General features: G+C 33.2%; 1 protein-coding gene and 1 pseudogene across 1 annotated transcript; one reads left to right on the top strand and one right to left on the bottom strand.

The window, feature by feature from the left end:
* The first annotated feature begins 4,209 nt into the window (after positions 1-4,209).
* Positions 4,210-5,789, top strand: LOC125869718 (uncharacterized). The gene is made up of 3 exons (XM_049550166.1): positions 4,210-4,441; positions 4,626-4,759; positions 5,679-5,789. Exons 1-3 carry the CDS (start codon positions 4,210-4,212, stop codon positions 5,787-5,789), a joined length of 477 nt encoding a protein of 158 aa, XP_049406123.1.
* A 6,720-nt stretch (positions 5,790-12,509) lies between these two features.
* On the bottom strand, positions 12,510-13,352 carry LOC125869717 (gibberellin 20 oxidase 1-like; annotated as a pseudogene).
* Between the last annotated feature and the right edge of the window lie 8,530 nt (positions 13,353-21,882).

Raw genomic sequence — 21,882 nt, 5'->3', positions numbered from 1 at the left:
TACTAAGTACCACTTTTAGGTCACCAACATCATACATCTCATACCTTGACCTCATGATAGCCAACATTCATAGACAATGAAGTATTCATATTCATAACTTGTAGCAAGTAAAGTCATCATTAACAACAATACATATCATACATGCATAATTCATAAGTCTTCATAACTTAAGAGAACCTCACCACAACAACTCTTAAAGCCTAATAGTGCAATGCATAAATGGAGTCACATACCCCCACTCATACTAAGTAGTACCTCTTAAGAAGTCATAGTTATAGTTCATGTTCTTGTCATATTCATATTCTTATCATATAGGGAAATATAGCCTTAACCGATATAGATTATGGGAGCTACATGGAATCCGGTGTGTTACCCCCACTCAGAAAAGAGGTGTCCTACTTCCCTAAGGTAGAACTAACATATTAGCTTTTAGGTGGATCCACTAACTAAAGATCTATGTGGGTACATAGTTATGGGATAAGGAGATTGCTACTAGAAACCCGGACTTTCTAGCATAAAAGGTTTCCATCTAATGAGATAACTTACTTTGGGAAGCCGGACTTTCTAACGTAAAAGCTTCCATCTCATATTCATATCCACTCGGTGCTAAGCATAATTCCCTTTAAAAATCATATTAAGTTTTTACTTAAGTTCATGTTCATGAAAGAATGCACTAGGCACCCAAACCAACATAGTATCATAAAAGCTCATGGATTCATTAGGTGAGAATGTCCTTTCAACCTTAGAATCATCAACATGTGAGTAAACCTTTCACATAATATTCATAGTGTGTTCATGAGAATAGCCTTCCAATCAACACAACAATATTATCATATTCATAGACATTTCATGCATAGTCATGTGTAAGGGTATGGGGAGAATGATCTTGCAGCAATACCACACTTACACAATAGTCATAGGATCTTCACTATCTAAGTGAATCATAAGCTCATACACACTTCCCATCAACATGTACAATCCTTCATAATTTACCCTTCAAGGCTATAAATCAAAATCATCCCAAACATCTAGAATTTCTACATTAGATAGGGGAATATAATGATTTAATAACTCAATTAACATAAACATAATCAATTGACATGCTTCTATAATCAATCAACCCACATCATGAATTCACAATTTAGAATTATGGGTGATTCATAGGTTCTTGGGGGGGATTTTATCATAAGTCAACAGTTAATCATCAATCCAACCATAATCCACCATTATCAACCCAAAGCTATACTTGTGCAATACATATGTAAGATCCCATAATCCTACCTAAGACTAAGTACCACTTTTAGGTCACCAGCATCATACATCTCATACCTTGACCTCATCATAGCCAACAATCATAGACAATCAAGTATTCATATTTATAACTTGTAGCAAGTAAATTCATCCTTTACAACAATACATATCATACATGCATAATTCAAAAGTCTTCATAACATAAGAGAACCTCACCACAACCACTCTTAAAGACTACTTGTGCAATGCATAAATGGAGTCCCATACCCCACACTCATACTAAGTAGTACCTCTTAAGAAGTCATAGTTAAAGTTCATGCTCTTGTCATATTCATATTCTTATCATATAGGGAAATATAGCCTTAACCGATATAGATTATGGGAGCTACATGGAATCCGCTATCTTACCCCCACACCGAAAAGAGGTGTCCTACTTGCCTTAGGTAGAACTAACATATTAGCTTTTAGGTGGATCTACTAGCTAAAAATCTATGTGGGCACATAGTTATGGGATAAGGAGATTGCTACTAGAAACTCAGACTTTCTAATGTAAAAGGTTTCCATCTCATGAGATAACTTACTTTGGGAAGCCAGACTTTCTAATGTAAAAGGTTACATCTCATATTCATATCCACTCGGTGCTAAGCATAATTCCCTTTAAAGTTTATATTAAGTCTTTACATGAGTTCATGTTCATGAAACAATGCACTAGGCACTCAAACCAACATAATATCATAATAGCTCATGGATTCATTAGGTGAGAATGTCCTTTCAACCTTAGAATCATCAACATGTGAGTAAACCTTTCACATCATATTCATAGTGTGTTCGTGAGAATAGTCTTTCAATCAACACAACAACATTATCATATTCATAGACATTTCATGCATAGTCATGTGTAAGGGTATGGGGAGAATGATCTTGCAACAATACCACACTTACATAATAGTCATAGGATCTTCACTATCTAAGTGAATCATAAGCTCATACACACTTCCCATCAACATGTACAATCCTTCATAATTTACCCTTCAAGGCTATAAATCAATTCAACCCAAACATCTAGAATTTCTACATTATATAGGGTAATATAATGATTCAATAACACAATTAACATAAACATAATCAATTGACATGCTTCTATAATCAATCAACCCACATCATGAATTCACAATTTAGAATTATGGGGGATTCATGGGTTCTTGGGGGGTTTTGTCATAAATCTTCAATTAATCATCAATTAAACCATAATCCACCATTATCAACCATAAATAACCAATTGAAAATGTTTTGAAAGAGAACCCATGACTTATATTGAAACCCTAGGTTTTTGAGGAAATTGAAAGCTTGAAATCAAGTTTTGAAGGGACTCTATGGGTGAAAGCTACCCATAGATGAAAATCCACCATACCTTAGGAATATTTTCTCTCAAAATTGAAGAGAAAAGGTTGTTCCTTGAACCCTAAGCTTGACCTTGTTCTTTTTCTTCAATGGAATCTTAGAGAGAGAAATATTAGAGAGGGGAGTTGGTTTTTATTTTGAGTCTTGTAAGTTATGAGGTATAAAAGAGTTGGTTAATAGTTAAAAAGTACTTATATATGTCTAACATATGTCTAAATAACTAATAGGAACCGTCCCCGCCCTTAATTAATTAAAATAGAAATTACGTAAAACTAAGCACCTTTGGCCGAGATTGGGGCAGCTTGGCAGGCCTCCATCCACGACCCCCACCCACGGGGCGTGGAAGGACCCACGTACCGTACTGGTCATTCATGGTTTGGGTCTGCATCCCCTCATTTTGGCCAACACAAGCCCCCCACTCACAAAACCCTACCCACGGGGCGTGAGTGGGTCTACGGACCGTGCTGCTAAGTTGTAGCTCAGACAAAGACTTTGGGAAGTCAAGGGGAGGTCCAACCTTGACCCACGAACCCCACCTATGGGGCGTGGGTCCACCCACGGCTCGTGGGTGCCCATTTTATCGGTGTCTGCAGTCTTGACAACTTTTTAGCTCCAAATCAAGGCCCTCCTCAAGGGCCCTTGGTTGGTCCTTGGGGGTCATGTCTTGACGTTTAAGTCCTAAAATATTAGTACTAAGTAGGGGAGGTTATTTTACGACTCTTATCTTTACATTAAACCCCATTAGGCTACTAGACTACATATTAGGCTCTAGCTTAGTTCATTAGTTTTCCGGTGTGTTACAATAGTTATAGCATGATTAAGAATATAAGTACATTTAATAGTTTAGAGAATATGATTTTGTCAGTCAGTCTCAAGCAACTATCTCTACTCAGTCTCGTTCAATGCATACAAAATGCACTAGCACAAGAAGTTGGAACTATACCACTCTCATAATCAAGATAAACTACATATAATATTGTGCTACAATTGAACCGGTGGCATGTACAATTTCCTCGTAGATTGTGAACAAAAAATTGTATTCAATTAAGAATCGATGATTTAATCATCCGTGTATACGCTAAAACTCTACACACTAAATCATCTATTGTATAAGTAAACAGACACCATAAACGAATATATGATCTATTAAAAATGAATAAATAATTATTCTATTATAAATAGTATATGTAAACACATGGTTAATAGTATATATCCTAACAATTGTATGGCGTAAAACAAGCTCGTAGCTGTTGGTATAGCAGAATTGATGCCCATCTTCTGAGCTTAGGCATTTAAAAAAATATCAGTGAGTCTAAACTCTATATTAGAAAAGAAGATTATAATTTAACCATTGGTTCATTTTGTGTAGATTACTTGCTAGTTACTGGTAGCAATTTAGACTTGATCAATTTGTTCAAGACTAAAATGATGGAAGTTTTTTAGATGACAGACCTTGGTGAAATGTTCTACTTTCTTGGAATGGAAATTTAGCAAAAAGGACATGAAATCTTCATATGCTAGCAGAAATATGCTAAAGAAATTCTCATAAAGTTCAAAATGGAAGAATGCAAGTCTACAACTCCTATGAATCAAAAGGAGAAGTTTTTTAGAGAAGATGGAGCTGAAAAGGTTGATGAAGGACTTTATAGAAGCCTGATAGGTTGCCTAATGTACTTGACTACAACGAGACCAAATATTCTTTATACTGTGAGTTTACTTCTAAGATATATGCCTTGTGCTAGCGAAATTTATTTTCAAGCAGCTAAACCTGTGATTAGATATGTTAAAGGTACTGCGAATTTTGGAATAATGTTAAAAAAAAGCATCAGACTTACAGTTTCTTGGACTTTTTTATAGTGATTGGGATGGTAGCTCAGATGATATGAGAAACACCTCAGGTTACTGTTTTAGTTTTGGTTCTGGAATGTTCTCTTAGTGTTCAAAGAAGTAAGATATTGTGGCACAATCTACAGCTGAGGTAGAGTACATTGCAGCTGCATCAGTTGTGAATCAATCCCCTTGGATTCGGAAGTTGCTGACAGATTTGTGCATGGAGCAAAAGAAGAGCATTGAAATCATTGTTGATAATCAAGCTGCAATTTCAATGGCAAATAATCCTGAAAGACAAAGCATTTCAAGATCAAGCTTTATTTCTTGAGGGAGATGCAAAAGAATGGAGACATAGACTTAGTGCACTGCAAAACTGATTATCAAACTGCTGATATTTTAACTAAGGCCCTACCTAGAGCAAGATTTGAGTTTCTCAGAAAAAGACTGAGGGTTGCAGCCTTTGAGTCAAGGAGGAGTGTTGAAAGTGGTGACTCAAAAGCTGAAGATTAGTTCCACTTTCTGATGTATCAATATACAACTTAAAAGTAGGATTAGGTTCAAATAAATAAGGCAACAGTGTTAGGCAATATCTGATTAGTCAGTTGCTATATTTTTGGCTTTAGTTATTGGAGATAATGTTCGCTTATTTTACCTCTTTTGTTTAGCTTTTTAAGTTATGAATTCATGTATTTATATTGCAGCCATTATTTCAATAATGTATACACCTTAACCTTGTTATCTTTTCTTTTCCTTCTTAGTCAATATCTGTTATTCTCCTTCAAGAATTCATCTCCCCCTCCCTATTTTTTCCAGATGAAAATTCACACTGCTATCTGGCAGCTGGATGTTTGAATGGTGCGTTGCCTTTTAGAGCACAAGGAAACAGTTCAAATCCATGGTTCTAATACATAACAGTAATTAATAGGGAAAAAATTTAATACGAAAGAGGTGTAGAAATTTTGGTTCATATCAAGTAAAATATTAAACCAAGATGACATATAGGTCTTGACAATTGTATAAACTCAGGTGTAGCTACTATAAAATCTAACATATGGTAGAGATGGAAAATGTGAACGGGATGAAAATTAATAACAATAACAGAGTTTTGAAAGGGACACAAAACTACTCTTTATTCTTGTCTTGCTATATTGTACATGCTTTCAGAAATTTGACATCTTTGTTTATGTGTTTGGTAGGTTAATGATATTTTCCAGTTGCTCCCTACACAAGTTCAAAACAGAGTGTATTCGGTGATCATGCAACCAGAAGCTCTTGACATCACATACAAGTTCATGAACACGTTGTGAAAATCTTGGTTGAATGCATTGAATACTATAGGGTATTAAATAACTCTCTGGTAATGTTGGCAAGGAGGAATGGAAGTCTGGGACACTCTGTGTTCTATATGAGACGTTAGCGACCACTTAGATCATTTCTTTTGTGAATTTCAGGCGTAAGAGTGATTGATTGACAGTCATAACATGAAGCCGTGAATCACAGTCTTAGGTACAGACGGATATATGGATCAGAATATTTGAGACATAATCATGTGCGAGTTTATATATAAAATTTAATCTAAATCCGGTGACGTGGTACCACCACAAACCAGGAAACTCACTTATCTATTTTTATCAAATGCCCAAATCAGGGCAAAACCTAATCTCCCCATACCGCCCTTCAAATTCAAAAGTTACTTTCCCAAATCAACCTCTACAAAGGCTCAAAAAAAGTTTGGCCCATTCCCCCTTATATACCTATCAATCTCCTTCATAATTTTCATGTTCTTTCACACCATCGTACCTTGAACACTATCACCATCAAAGATTAAACAAATGCTTATCACAAACTACCGAAGACTATTGTGGGTTGATATTGAAAGGTTGCTTGTGGGAAATTTTGTCCTTCACTTAGTAGGAGGATAATGCTAAGTTATCTGATAGCTCGCGAGGATTCAACTCTGCTACTGAATTTGACACCGTTCTGAAGAGATCTTTGTCCTCTGATTATCAACATTGTATCTCTAAATCAAACTTTTTATTGGTTTGCCTCCAAACAAAATGTACTTTAATCTCTGTGGTTCCCCAATTCTAACTGATGGAGGCAAACTCCTACTATATTAAATCTCATTGTCTTTAGTCGTGTTTTAAGAAAACACTATGTTGATTTTATTTTTGTCTACTTAAAATAGAACAAATGTATTTATTTGGTCTTTGTTTTTTGCCGGACTGTAAATTTATGAACATAGTAATTACTATGTACTAAGTTGCTTAAATCGGTACTTCTGCGGAAGGTTTTCATAAATTGTCACACTTTTAGAAGGATCCCAATAGTATTGCCTTACATGTAACGTTGTTATTCACAATCAAAATTGCAATTTTTTCTATGTTCTGTTTATTGTTGTATTTGCGCTATCTACTACTTTGTTTTGTGTTACTTGAATGCAAGGTCTTTTGCGAACAACCATTTTAGGTAGGGGTAAGGTAAGCGTCCACTTTACCCTCGTCAAATCCCAATAGCTTTTGGCTAGGGAATTATTACTATCTATAATGGATGAATTTAAATAAGATGATTTGCTGAGACATAATTTTAATCCAAAGGAACATATGTTGTTTGATAAAATTCCAAAAGATGTGCTTTTTTATGTTCATTAAATTTATCAACAACACAACAAATTAAATAAGATGCACAAAACTTGGATAAGGTATGAAGAGACCTTGCATAATAGAAAAATACTCGAAATAGATGAATCAAATTTTTACCTCTTTAGGAAAATATAAATAGAGAGGATGAAATAATATATTCTTGACAAATATATATATATATATCAAATCTTGAATAAACTTTAGATATTTTTATAGTTATACATCATTTCATTGAGGATAAAAGAGAATTTTAAAATTAAGTTACTTCTAACATTTAAAAATAGATGATGATAATTTGAAATTAAATTAATTTTTTCACCCTAATTTCTTCAATGATTCCCTTCACAAACGTTCCATAAATCTTTTTTCTCCATTGTCATCATATTTATTCTACGGGAGCTACAGTTTTTTTACACAATATGAATCAATAATGAAATATATATATATATATATATATATATATATATATATATATATATATATTAAGGAGAGAGAATGATTTCTCGAAGTTGTGATATAAATTGCATTGCTTGTTATTAGCAAATAAATTAAGATGGGTATTGATAAAATAAGAGCTCTAGATTATACCGAGCCAAGACTTTAAAACGCACCTGAATTGCAAGAGGGATCTTTTAAGGATTTCAGTTGTGAGTTCTTCAGGGAAATTAGGGATTGTAAAGGTTGAATCTTGGATTGAATTTGATGGAAATTGAGAATGGTTAATGGGTTTGCTCCATTTGGGTCCAATCTAAGGAAGATGAAAGCACCAATCAAAACCCAAATCGGAGAAAACCCATTAACCATTCTCAATTTCCATCAACTTCAATGCAAGATTCAACCTTTATAATCCCTAATTTTCCTGAAGAACTCATCACTTAAATCCTCATAAGGGTTGGGATTCAGTGAAATACCTCATTATTGTTTCATGTATAAAATAAACTCTAGCTCTCGGAGAATAAATGTGGGGACAATGGAGAAAAATAAATTATAGAACGTTTGTGAAGGGGATCATGGAGGAAATTAGGGTGAAAAAATCAATTTAATTTCAAATAATCATCAACTATGTTTAAATGTTAGAAGTAGCTAAGTTTTAAAATTCACTTTTATCCTCAACCAAATGATGTGCAACTATATAAATATCTAAGGTTTATTTTAGATTTAATATATATATATATATAAATATATATATATACTATTTTTTCTTCCTCAATCACTATGACTACTAAAAGAAATGTCACGTAGATTGAACGAAGTGCATTGTTTAAACATGTAGATTAATGTTTTTTAAGAATTTATCGACAATAGTTAATTGTAATTGGATCCAACGTCACTATAGACTTTAGAAGCATTTACAAAGAGTGTTAATTACCGCTAAAATACATATTTAGCAGTAATTAAGCTATTATGATTAATTAATTATCGTTAAAGATCATTTTGTCACACCCCGAGCCTACACCCTAGACGTGGCCGGCATTTGAGAACCATTAATAGCCCCAAGAAAATCCTTGATCTGGCTAACTATGACACATATGACTCAGTAGAATACACGGAAGCTTTAATAGATAAGCATTTAAGACATTTAAAGAATTGTAAAACAACATCTGAAAATACTTAATAAAAATAGTAAGTGTTTAATAAAACACTTGAGAAAAAAATTGGAAACTGTCTAATTGTACCTGTCCACGAAGCCTTGACTATCGAAATATTGGTGTAGTAAAAATACCCACGACACCTCAAAATGCTACTACTATAGACCAATAAAAATGGAGTCCTTTGAAAGGCGGGAGGTCTCACCAGATGTTGACGAGTAGATGAAGTGATCCCAACGGAACGCCTAGTGATGATCCTTAAGACCTGAATCTACATCATAAAAAGATGCAGGTCGAATGACATTAGCATATTGAATGTGCGAGTATGTAATATGGCTGAATAAAATAATAATCGCACTGATGACTGAATACATATCAAGTAAAACAATATATGAACAAGTACTGAAAACCATTTGTACTTTATAATAAGACTAGTAAAATTATCCGCGCTTCGCACGAAAATTTAATTCAAATAGTTATAAAATAATACTTACAATCTATCAGTCATTCAAACTAAAACACTATATTATCTTACATACAAGATTACGTAGTAGCAAACATTAATAACGTAAAGGAAATGATAATTATAACATCTTATCATTTATCCTTCAATCAATCATCTTTAATTTAATTTTATAATTTATCCTTTTGCCTCCAGGAAGTATTACTATTTGATATTTATGGGAAATTAGATGAACATCAACATGAGATATTAAATTTTCTAATAAATAAATAATATTTATATATACTAACAAATACTTATAACAATAACTTTGTAGAAACATAAACAACAAAGTTTAAAGCATGTACTAAAAAATGACAATTAATATTATAAGCATAAATTAATGACGGTAAAAAAAATATACCAGGATCTATAACAATAGAATGAAACAGAAAGGAAAAACTTGAATCCACTGAATACAGTGTCCCCTTAAGGAAATTATTCTCCTCTAGTACCCGAGGTTTAATGGAATAGATTCTCTCAGGATGGAACAGTTTTATTCACAATGTATATTGAAACAAAAACAATGGTGTCAGTTACTCATTCAATAGGAGCAAAGTACTTCGATATTTAATTGTGCAGAAGAAGAAGAAGAAGAAGTTCAAAATTTTCGTTGTTTTAAAATGAGAGGAAATCTCTCTATTTATAGACAACAAAGGATAGTGTGAACGAATCCTTATTGTGCCTTATCGGAAATGTCACAACTCTTTGAAAAGTTACAACTCTTCAGAAAGGTCAGAACCTTTCATAAAAGTCACAATTTTTCATAAAAGTCGTAACTCGTTATAAAAGTCGCAACTCTTCATAAAAGTCACAACTTTTAGTAAAAGTCACATCTTTTCATGAAAGGGAATGACTTTTTTTGGGTAACTCTTCATAAAAGTCGCAACTCGTCCTAAAAGTCACATCTTTTCATGAAAGGGAACGCTATTTTTAGAAATAAATAAATTTAAAAGGAAATTCTAGCTTGTGATGGTCCCACGTAGGCAGACCTAGGATTCTCTTTTATATAAATATATGATATGATATGATATGCAATAAAAGCAATACGAGAATAGAAAACTTTACTTTGTGTGGGAAGTTTCTCTAACCGAAAACCATCAATATGAGTCTAGCAATGATATAACGTTTCATCAACATTGCAAGGGCCATCCTATACCTTTCCGGGGTAAAGGATGCTAACTATAACTATGGATCCATCCAATAAGTTTTCTTGAGGCAATGAGGAGTCTCATGAAAAGTCGGTGCGATCCTATCCTACATTAGCCACATAGTTTTATGGGACTTCGAATAAAAAATAGATTCTTACCCAATTCGGTGCTCGATACTACTCCCAAGACAAACCATATCAATTATGCTCAATCACCCTTTACAAAGAAAGGGACTATTTCTTTACTTTACTTTCACTTTTCTTTACAGAAGTATTTTTGGAAGAAACTCAATTATGCTCTTTCTCTTTGTCAACTGCCAAATAGTACATATGAAACCATTTGATTCTTTCTTTAAAAACTATTTTCGGAACATGCATTTAAAATGTATAGTCATGGACTTACTTTTCAAGTCTGAAGTCATTGTATAACAAATACCATACAATAGCCTTTATAAACAAAACATCAATAAGCAATTAGGGTTATGTGATACAAAGTATGAACAACAATTTAGAATTCAATATTCATAATAGATATCAAAATCTCAATGGTTAAGGAATTTGGAACTCAGAATAAGAAACATAACTACATTCATATTTCAGTAACACCTCGAAAGAGCTCTAAACATTACGTTACAGTGACTGAATTGAGATTTATGGCCTGAGGAAATACTAATTCATCACTATGAGTTGTCTTACATACCTGATTATAAAGTTATCAAACTGAAAACTTTGGTGGAGACTTGATTTTTCTTGAGCTTGAGGATGAACATTAGTTTTCTTGGTATCTAGGAATCTTGGCTTGATCTTGAGAAAAGAATCTTTTTTATGGAGTTTCAAGATTTGAAGAACTTGGGAAAACCATGGATTGAAGGCTTCTATTTGTATCTTGAATATTTGACTTCAAATTTTAGGGTTCTTGATGGAGAAGAGGAACCCTAGGTGAGTTTTGAGAGAATTTCTAGATACTTGAATACTTAGATTAATTATTTTGAGAGGAAAACTAGTTAGTTGACTGATATACTTGGTTAAAACACCCAAAAACGACTTAGAATAGGGCTAAAAATCTTGGAAAAGGACCAAAGTAATCCTAGAACACGTGTAGAAAATTTCTATAAAAAAACTATCAATGGTCCGTGGAACATTCCACCATCTGTAGTGCCAGTCATAGAACAATGACGACCTGACATGGCTTCACTAAAATGGGCATAACTTTTTTCTTTGAACTAGAAATGAGGCAAACTTGGTGGTGATGGAAACAGGACTCATAGACCTTTAATTTAATAAGTCATGGGCCACCTAATTCATTATATACTATGAAATAAAATCATTTGAAGTTGACCTAAGTATGATCTTATATCAAAACTTAATTGGTAAGGAAGCTTCCAACTCAACTTGGTGTTGGGTAATTCACGTGACCTTAATTCATGTTCAAATATATTTCCACAATTAAGAATTAACCTTGAAAACTAAGCATAACTTAAATTGGAAATGGAGAATGGTTCGAATCTTAGCTTATAAATTTTTGGAGCTTTACACATTTTTGGTGTACTGTGTAGGATATCTTTAAATAAAAATCTTTGTGATCCCATGAAGAAATATTTACAAGATTCATTGGTTTTGAAAGAAAACAAATGTAGGAAAATAACAATGGAATAAAATTTGAAGAATAAAATTTTATTGCACTAAGAACATTATATTATTGACTAATATTACAAAATATATGTTTTATACACTAAAACCTAACTGAGAAATGGATAACTATGTCCTATATTTCAACTTCCATCAACCAGTGGCATAGCCACATATAACTCAGGGTTGCTAGTTGGACACTACACCTCAAAAAAATATACAATTTATATAGAAAATTGTATGAAGTCTATCGATAAAATCATTTTTCATACACATATATTAAATCTTGGACACCCTTAACGAAATTTATGATTTTGCCATAGAATTTATTTATTTATTCAACTGCATAACAAACAATAGAAATCAATTGCTAAATACTATGACTAACTCTATATATGTTGCTTGGATTCTTCAAAAATGTCGACATATGTGTGTCAGAACTCCAAAAGTAATGCATTTTGGAAAATCTGACACGAGTGTTGCAAATATTTTGGAGAGTCTGAGAAACCTAGAGTCTAACTTAATATAACTACAAGCAAAGATTCAACACATATAAAGCCAATTTGAAAATCTTGAAGAGTGTCTGTATCAGCTCTGTGATGCTTCTGAGTAAACTCAAGGAGGGTAGGCCATGTCAATTTAGGATATATTCGCGGCTTGTTGGCGTCCACCAATTTAGTTGGTGGACTCACTACCTTATCTTTGTATGGATAAAGAAATAAAACATGTGATTTCCTAGGAGGCTTGTTGTTTACCACTTCTTTGTGCAAGCAACTTTTGTATCAACCATTCGATAGCGCCTGCAAAAGGGAAAAACCAAAATGTTATAACCTAGTTGGTCAATTACGCGAAGGACATCATATTCAATTTGTACGTCATAAGAATGATCATAATGTATATCATTGCACGTCGTCATGTGAAAAGATCATGTATTATTTTTCACATAAATATGTATTGTTTGTCTAATTGTCTCTGTTTATATGATTTGTATATAGTACATTACTTTTATAGAGTTCTAGTGTGTAAATTATCTTACCATAAATGTGTCGCCTGTTAACCACAAAAGAATTGAAATTTGGACTGATGGAGTACCATTTATCGTCCACAAAAACATGAAGTCCGCTTACACAATCTTGATGGAGAACGGTTAATGATGTTGGATCGTAGTGAGGCCCTGTTCCTAAGGTGAGCTCTAGTTTCTCGCATGGTGTATAGTAGTTGAGTATCATTATGGATTCATTGTTTTTGAAGTTTTTTTTAAAGCGGCTCTTGTGTATGCCTAGGCGCATCCCTAAGATCTCCATGATCCTAAGAGAACGTGTGGTCATGGAATTGCAATGTTCTTGATAAACACTCATGTGTAGTTAAAGGAAAACAGGTTGGGTCATTTACATAATTGAAAAAAATGTAAAATAGATAATTCTTTTGTTTCCATGTGTTTGTCTAGTTTTGATTTGACATGAAGTTTAAGAAAGTAAAGAAAGACTTTTGAATCAAGGAGTCGTAGACTAAAATATGTAAAATGTTCCAGAATATTATTTAATTTTGTGGTCTTAAACATGTCATGCCTAAAAAGGAAAAAAAATATGTTTTTGAAACTTACCAAAAAGAAAAGTATTTCCAAAGAAGACGTCGTTCACATTGTAAGGTTGTGACTTTTTCGCAAGGTTATAACTATTACAAAAAGTTGTGACTTTCCCCAAGTTCTTTGAATTCTAAGTATGATTTGATCTCTTATCATTGAATTTTAATTCTTATAATTGAGATTATAGTTCGTCAGGTATTTTGGATTTTGAATGATTGTTCATGCTTATTTTATCATAGGAACCCTATTTAGTTAAGAATTGTTGAAAGCCTTTACATAATTACTTTCATGCATTGACTACTAAATTAAAGTAAGCTCAAGTATTTTAAATTACCATAGCAAAGAGTTTTAAGAGAACACTACATGTTTCAAATGCATTATTTTCACAGTAATGGTAGGATTTGTTTTAAGAAATCATAATCAGTTTGAGGAAGAAGTTTTAGTCCATTAAAAGTAAGCACCAATATTCCTTAAAGAAGTACTTTTGAGTAATAACTCAACATAGATAATACTATGAGCATAAAGGCACATTTTTGGGAGTAGTATTGAACACCTATTTGGGTAAGAGTTAAGATAATTCAAACCCCCTACTCTACACAACTTATATAGATAGGATCATGGTGTTGGTTCGGGTGACTCCTCACCCAACCTCATTGGGCATTTTAGATGGATCCATCAATTCAGTTTTGTTATTTTACACGCCAACAAGGTATAATATGGATCTGGCAATAGGGGTAAGACGTTGTATCATCACGAGGATCACAGTGATGGTTCTCAGTTAGAGAAACTCCCCAAGAAAAGTAAAGTATATTATTGTAGTGTTGCTATTGATCTAGGACATATTTATATATCTAAAAGCCAAATTAAACCCAAATGTGATATATGTTTGAGAGATAAACTCCGCGTCATTTATAGCCTTTTGGAGTTATGTTTATGCATCGCGAGTAACCTATGTGATTAGTGATTGTAGGTAAGAATATACAAGAAAGAGGCATAAGAGTGGCTAGATTTGAAGTGGACATGAAAGGAAGAACAAAATATGAGTCATAAAGGGAGTCAAGAATAAAGTGAAAGAAAACCCCTAGCTCGGTATCCTCTCCATGTTGCAGAGAGATGATTTATTATTCGACTCTGGATAATTCTAAAAAAGAAGACTATGTACCATATCCACGTCATAGAGAGAAAGATGTTGAGAGGATAGGCAGGTCCGTATCGAGCATCGAAGTGCTCGTCGTGTTTGTGAGCCATGGGGTCACGTTCATGAAGCTTCTCTGGTTGGGCTGGCACGTTAGCGTGGCCTATGGACGCAATCGCAAAGGCATGTGGGCCCGTCCCTCATCGTTCGCGAGGATTTCCTCCACATTTGCGAAGGCCAGGCCAGTTGTTCCTCCATGTTCGCAAGGATTTCCCTCCGCATTCGCAAAGGCTTGCATCCGCGAGGGCCGCGATCTCGAGCCTTAAGCTCGACGGTCGCGAAGGCTTATGGGTCTGGTCTTTTAACAAAAACGAGCAGTGATTTCAGCCCGACCCCTCCCACTCTTTTGGTGATTTTGGGAGCTAGGGAGCTCCAAATTGGGTGATTGCAACTGCTAGAGTCTCTTGTTGTTCGTGGCTAAACGTTAAGATGTTTTTGGAAGCGTGAAAATCATTTTTTTGAGGTATATTCCACCCCAAAGGGGCTGCCCAAACCCTCTTTTGGTGCTTTTTGGTGTTTTAAATGGCTTGAGTTGATTTAGCCCATTCCTGAGATCAGAATGTGCCCATTTTTGGGGCAGAATTCCCTTGGGATATTTAGGACCTTTTGATAAAGTCAATTTTGGGATTCCTAGTGTAGGTCCCATTTTTCCATTTTGACTTGATTTTTGGGTCCATATCATATTGTGTTTTTTGTGTCTAAATGTTTGTAATGGCATTGTGATAAAAAATTTGTTAGTGTGGTGGTGTTTTGAGGCATTTTGGAGGTGGATAGCTTCAGTTCCGTAGTTTTGGAGTGTGCGTGTTCGGCTTCATGGTAGACTTTGGTCTACATGATCTTTGATTGAGCTTTCTTAGATGATGTTTAGCATTTATTGCATGTGACTTGGGATTGTGTGTAGAAGATTTAGGATTATCTCCCATATCCTTATTTCTTGATTCCCTCTTAAGCCTTAGACTAGTTTAGAATTGTGAAATCCTTAATTTAGGTTGGAGACTCCTTGATTTTACCATACTTTAGTGATGTTAATATCTTGGGGGTTATTATTCCAAGATTTATAGTACTCGGTGTTATTATTACCTTAGAAAGGGATTTTGATTGATCCTTAGTTTGATGTTTCTTCTTGTGGGTATCTCTATGGGTTGGTTCCATTAGTCAGATCAGGGACTGTGAGGTTGTGTTCCTTTGAGAAGTTTCACTTGGGTTAAACTTGTTATTGTGATAAGACCCTTATCATTTTGTTAGATTTGGATCCTTCGTTGCTTATTATTGTCGTAGGATGGAGTTGGTTGTGCTTATACCTTTTTTTTGGGTGGTACTTTCGGGTGGAGGAGGTTATTATTGTGTGCTCCTTTGATTTGTCAATTCTTTATTATCATTTTCACTGTTTTCTAAGTTTTTTCTTCTCTTGTTACCATTATTGATTTGGTAGAGGTGTTTTGGGCCCGAGGCCTTGGTCAATGACCGGTTGAGTATCAGGTTAGTCTACGTACTCTAGGAGCGAGATGGTTGCTATTTATCTTATTTGTGAGTGTGTTGTTTGGATGTTGGTGTTGCCATGCATTGCTTTGGTTTTATCCTACCAGTGGCTTGTAGTACGACCCAAGGCATGCATTGGTTCTCAGCATACTTTTTGAGAAGGCAGGGCTTTTGACCGATTTACTTTTTAAACAAATCTTTTATGGGGTTCATACTACCTTTACTGCTTTACAAATGGACTTAATGTATAGAAGCATTTGGGATGCGCTCACTTTTATAGATTTCGAGGCATCTAGGCTGCGTGCATTTTTTCTTGACCGATCGAAGAGTAGCCGACCCTTTCTTTCTATTGTAGTTATGATGATTATATCCAGTCACATTGACAAAGCGGGAAGTCCTGGATTGAGATGAGTCAGGTATATATGGACAATATCGAGTCCCCCATGGATATCTGTGTGACCCATTGAACTAGAAGAGGGAGGTGTGCATGGGTCCCACATCACTACTTGGAACTGAGGGGTAGGTATATATACCTTGGCACTTGGCACTATTGTACTACTTAATTTAATTTCATAACTCACATTCATCATGCATTGTCTATCACCACCATAATTGATTGTTGTTTGTACATGTAGGTCGTATGGGGGACGTATGGGTTTATTTTTTTGTTGTGTACCTTCTAGGAGCATAGGAGTTTCGTAAGGCTATTGTTTGGCTATTTGATTAGTTGTAGCAGTATGGAGGGTTGTACTTTGTTTAAAGGTAGATACTATCCTTATTTCCCCTCTATTTGATGTTTTGTGCAGGTTCGGTTTGGGGTATTCTTCTTGACTTTTATGTGTCATCTGTAATAGTCTCTATTAATATACCTTGGGTTAGTTGTCTCCCTTAGTAGAGTGTTGTCGTAATTAGGTTGATGGGATAGAACATCCAGGCGTGTCTCTTTCTTCCTTTATCAGTTTCCTTTACTCCATATTTCTTACTTCAATTTGTTTCTTATTGTAATATTCTGATTGTCCCTTTAGTTATCTGTGTTATTTGATCCTTTCTTACATGTTGTTTATGCTTATGTTATCTTCGGAGCTCAGTCGACCTATTTCTACTGAGTGTCATTTCTTGGTACTTATACTACATTTCTACACCCTGTATATCATAATCGAGTTCCCGCGATTGATTTGGTTCTCGTGCAGAGCAGCTTTGGGATTTGGAGACTTGGCTGAGATCCTGTCGTTCAGATTTGTCTCTCTCCCTCTGGATTAGGTAGGACTTGTCTTTATCTTGTTTCTGGAAACAGTTATGTATTATTGTGTCATGTTTGTATTCTTGTGTTGGATATAGTTGCTCAAATACCGGGTGATACCAGGTCTTGGATTGGTTTTTGTATTAATTTGATTCTCTCTTTTTCCCTTTGCCTTTTCTTATTATTGTTTGTTTTCCGCAGTTCTTTTCTTCCACGCAATAGTATGTTACTTCTAGTTCCAGGCTATGTGTTCGGCTTACCTGTCGGTGGGACGTAGTAGGTTCCATCACAACCTGAATTTTGGATCGTGACAATGTTAAATAAACTCATTTCATACCAAATTTTATTTGAGGGTTTTGTTCTCATAATCAACGGTCTAGCTATAATTGGAGGCAACGATTTCTGCTAAATCAACCAGCATTATCAACATTAAGTAATGAATTTAGCCGTGCTTCGCACATTAATAGGTTTTTTAAATAATATTTTTATAACATGCAAAAGGTAAAAATTTAGTCTCTATTCTATACATTAAAATTTAAGTCATAATCTAATTTATAGTTGACACTTACTTATCTCTAATTTTTCATCACTTTTAAAGTGTTCTTTTAACGTGCATACAAGTAAAAAAAATTGAAACATAGTTTTTCGTTTGTAACATTTAAAAAAGATTTTTATTTTTATTCTTTTCATTGATAATTTTGTCTTTAATACATATATATATATATATATATATATATATATATATATATATATATATACTAATTTTATTGCACGTGTGTTGCATAGTTTCGTAAAAAATTATTCTATTTATTTCAATTTTCTTGTCTTCCTACTCTTGAATTCCAATTATAATTTGTATATGATATGCAGGTTTGAAATCACAAGATTCAAGGAAATTTTGTACATTTTATGTATCTTTAGTTTAATACCACAATATTCAAAAGTCTTTGTTAGTAACAATAAAATTACTGTATTTGTTTCAATTTTCTTGTCTTCCTTTATTTTTGTGTCAACTAAAAGAAATGTCTCCTTTTTTTGACAACTCTTTAATTCCAATTTCGCATGTGATATACATGTTTGAAACCTCAAGATTCAATGAAAATTTATACATTTTATGTATCTTTAGTTTAATACTACAATATTCAAAAGTCTTTGTTAACTTTCTACCTGACACATTTAAGACCACAAAAGACATTTGATACATTTTACATATCTTTAATTTAAACCTAAATAATTCAAAAGTCTTTTTTACTTTATTATGTTTCGTGTCACGTCAAAATAGAAAAATTAAATTGAAATTGGGAAAGTTACTTAAAATTTAAGTATTAGTTCATAATTACCAATTTTCGATCGATCACAAACTTTTTTTTTTTTTACCAAATTTAGGTTGCAGATTTCATGATGCTTTTGAAAATTCTCTATAAATGTAATTGTGTGCCTCATTATCTTGAGCACATCCTAAAATACTCCATAAATTAAAGATGGTTGCTTGAAATTATCTATTTCCATAATAGTTTGCAAATTTTACTTTCTTTATATATTATTCTAAGTGCTGATGTACATTAAGAATATAAATTTTAGTGTAATCGTATTTTTTTTTAAATCAGATAACGTTCTAGACAAATAAAACGATGAAGAAAAGAAGAGAATATGTTGGAAATGATAATTCAAAGTTGGAGTAGGAATTTTAAGTTGATTAGAATTTGTTATTTATGGTATTTACTTATTTATGTTTAATTAGGATTTGTTAGTTAGAGTGATTCCTAGTCCTAGTTTAATTTGGTTTTTACTTTTATAAATAGGGATGTTACTGTTATTTTAAATACACAAAATATACAGAAACATATAGAACTTTTGAGTTTATAAATAAATATTTTTCTTCAAATTGGTATTAGAGCTTTTACGATCCTGGTAGAAGATCAAAGAGATTTCGCTGCCGGCGGGCGTCTATGAGCAATATATGTCGTCCGTCTAGCTAATGATCATGTTGACAAAGGCTAGACGAATGATATATGCATAAAAAACATGCCAAGAAGAAAAGACTTACAATAATATTACAGATTTAAAAGTAGTGCAACCAACCATAAGAGGAAGAAACTCTTCTCTAAATTAAAAGTTGGAGAGAGTATAAAAAAAAAAGAGTTGGTAGAAAGAACATCAACGAGAAGTTGGAGGGAAAGTGCTCCAACACAAAAAAAAAAAAAAAAAGTGCTAATGGGAAGGGCATCAACCTTGGAAGTTGGATAGGAATGCTTCAACACAACCAAGAGAAAAAATATTGTGAGTTGGAGAGAAAGTGTTCCAACACTTGGAAGTTGGAGAGAAGTGCTTCAACACAACCAAGAAAAAAAATATTGTGAGTTGGAGAGAAAGTGCTCCAACATTTGAAAGTTGGAGAGAAGGTACTCCAACACAACCAAGAAAAAAATAATTATGAATTGAAGAAAAGTACCCTAACAATTGAAGATTGAAGAGAAGTAGTCCAATAATTGAATGATTGAAGAGAAGTACACCAACAATTGAAGATTGAAGAGAAGTTCTCCAATATAACAACAATAACAAGAAGAAAAAAGGCAAGAGTATACAGCTTTGAATCACGGGAGATTGTTGAAAATAATAATTTAAAGTTGGAGTAGAAATCCTGAGTTGATTAGGATTTGTTATTTATGATATTTACTTATTTTTATGTTTAATTAAGATTTTTAGTTGGAGTGATTCCTAGTCCTAGTTTAATTTGATTTTTACTTTTATAAATAGGGATACTGTTATTTTAAATACACAAAAATATACATAAACATATAGTTCTTTTGAGTTTATAAATAAAATATTTTCCTTCAGAATATGCAACAAAAGAAACTAATAAACTTCGTTGGCTGACTACGTGCACATTCAACTTGTTGATGAGGGTTTGATTCGAAAAACATAAAAATTGCCATTGAAATAAACAATTTATAACCCCCAAAAGTAATAAACTATTTTCAAAAACTAATGTGATGCAACTCTTGGCTAAGGTGGTAGCAACGATTGAGACTGATGAGCTTTGTGCATTTTCGCTCTATTTTTCAAAATAATAATAAATACATAGAGATTATATTTTACTAAAAGGGTATTTAAGAAATTTAACTTTTAAGTTTAGAAGTTCATGCTTTAAGGTTTTATATATATATATATATATATATATATATATTGATTTTATAGTTTAGAATTGTGTTCTTAATTTAACAATTCGTGTAAACGATCTTACAGAAATCAATTTGTAAGTTGATAACAAACGGACATGTGACCATACCATAGATGCATCTATTAAATCATAATACTAAGTGGCCCACATGGTAGGTGAACGAACCCATATTCACCTTTTATATGTTCCAAATAATTTCAGGGGATACAATCTCAACCTTAGTTGGTACAATGATCATTTTATCATGAGAATAAACAACATGAGAATTCTTGAAGATTTTTTTATTTCTTCAACATATAGTCATGCGTATTCTCAATTTCTTTTGCATCACATTTGAATAAGAATGACCAACTTGTTATGCCAACTAATATTTATTCTAGTAAATTTCTAATTTACTTTTTCATGTGATTTTATCATCATGCCCATATTTGGAACAAAATGGACAATCTTTTACGTAAATATTTATAAACCATTCTGATTGTACTAATCTGAAGATATTAAATCTTCTCATTATTTATAGTCTCAATATAATTTTTTTCTATTCAATTCCTCCAAACACATGAAAAGTTTCTTTTGAGACTTACTGCAACCCCAAAATTATGAACAATTTCATTTCTTTGAATAATAACAAATTATCCCTTTCGGAGCTCTCAATTAATTTTGTGTACTACCACAAATTTCACTACACCATTTGTATGGTGATCATCTCCTTCAAGGAGAAAATTATTCTTATTGTCATGGTTAAAATTATTACAGAGAAGACTTGTTTCTTGATAACCAATGACAAATTTATATTGCCACAATAAAAAAAAAATCATGGTCACAACCTTTATAGGAAAGAATTATTTCTTTCTTTTGTCCTTCAATAGTTCATAATAAAACATACCACAAATTTGTGATGTACTCAAATTATATGAACAAATGGTCATTTATGTCAAAATATTTCTTTTAAATCTGTCAAACCTCCCGTAGAGGTGAGATGTGACATTTATACAACTGTACATGAACATATCATTATCCATATGAACACAAGTCACATTCTCTTTTTAAAAAATGGACCATAACCATTTAGACATGCTCCATAAGCTTTTATTAGAAACTCATTATCATGCTTTGGTATTATCAAATTTATTTAATTCACCTCAACATCACTTTGAAAGGTCAAATGTACTGCCACTTTGTATTTCTTTGTTTTGATGGAGGATTTA

Source organism: Solanum stenotomum, chromosome 7, assembly GCF_019186545.1.
Source record: "Solanum stenotomum isolate F172 chromosome 7, ASM1918654v1, whole genome shotgun sequence".
NCBI lineage: Eukaryota > Viridiplantae > Streptophyta > Magnoliopsida > Solanales > Solanaceae > Solanum > Solanum stenotomum.
Note: the sequence above shows the minus strand (reverse complement) of the source record. Positions and strands in the feature narration are given on the sequence as shown.

Bases quoted from the DNA above. Each gene is read 5' to 3' on its own strand.
- LOC125869718 (XM_049550166.1), top strand. From the start codon at position 4,210: ATGGAAGAATGCAAGTCTACAACTCCTATGAATCAAAAGGAGAAGTTT. The intron at 4,442-4,625 runs GTACTGCGAATT...CACAATCTACAG, and splicing joins TGTGATTAGATATGTTAAAG to CTGAGGTAGAGTACATTGCA. The intron at 4,760-5,678 runs GCAAATAATCCT...TGTGTTTGGTAG, and splicing joins ATCAAGCTGCAATTTCAATG to GTTAATGATATTTTCCAGTT.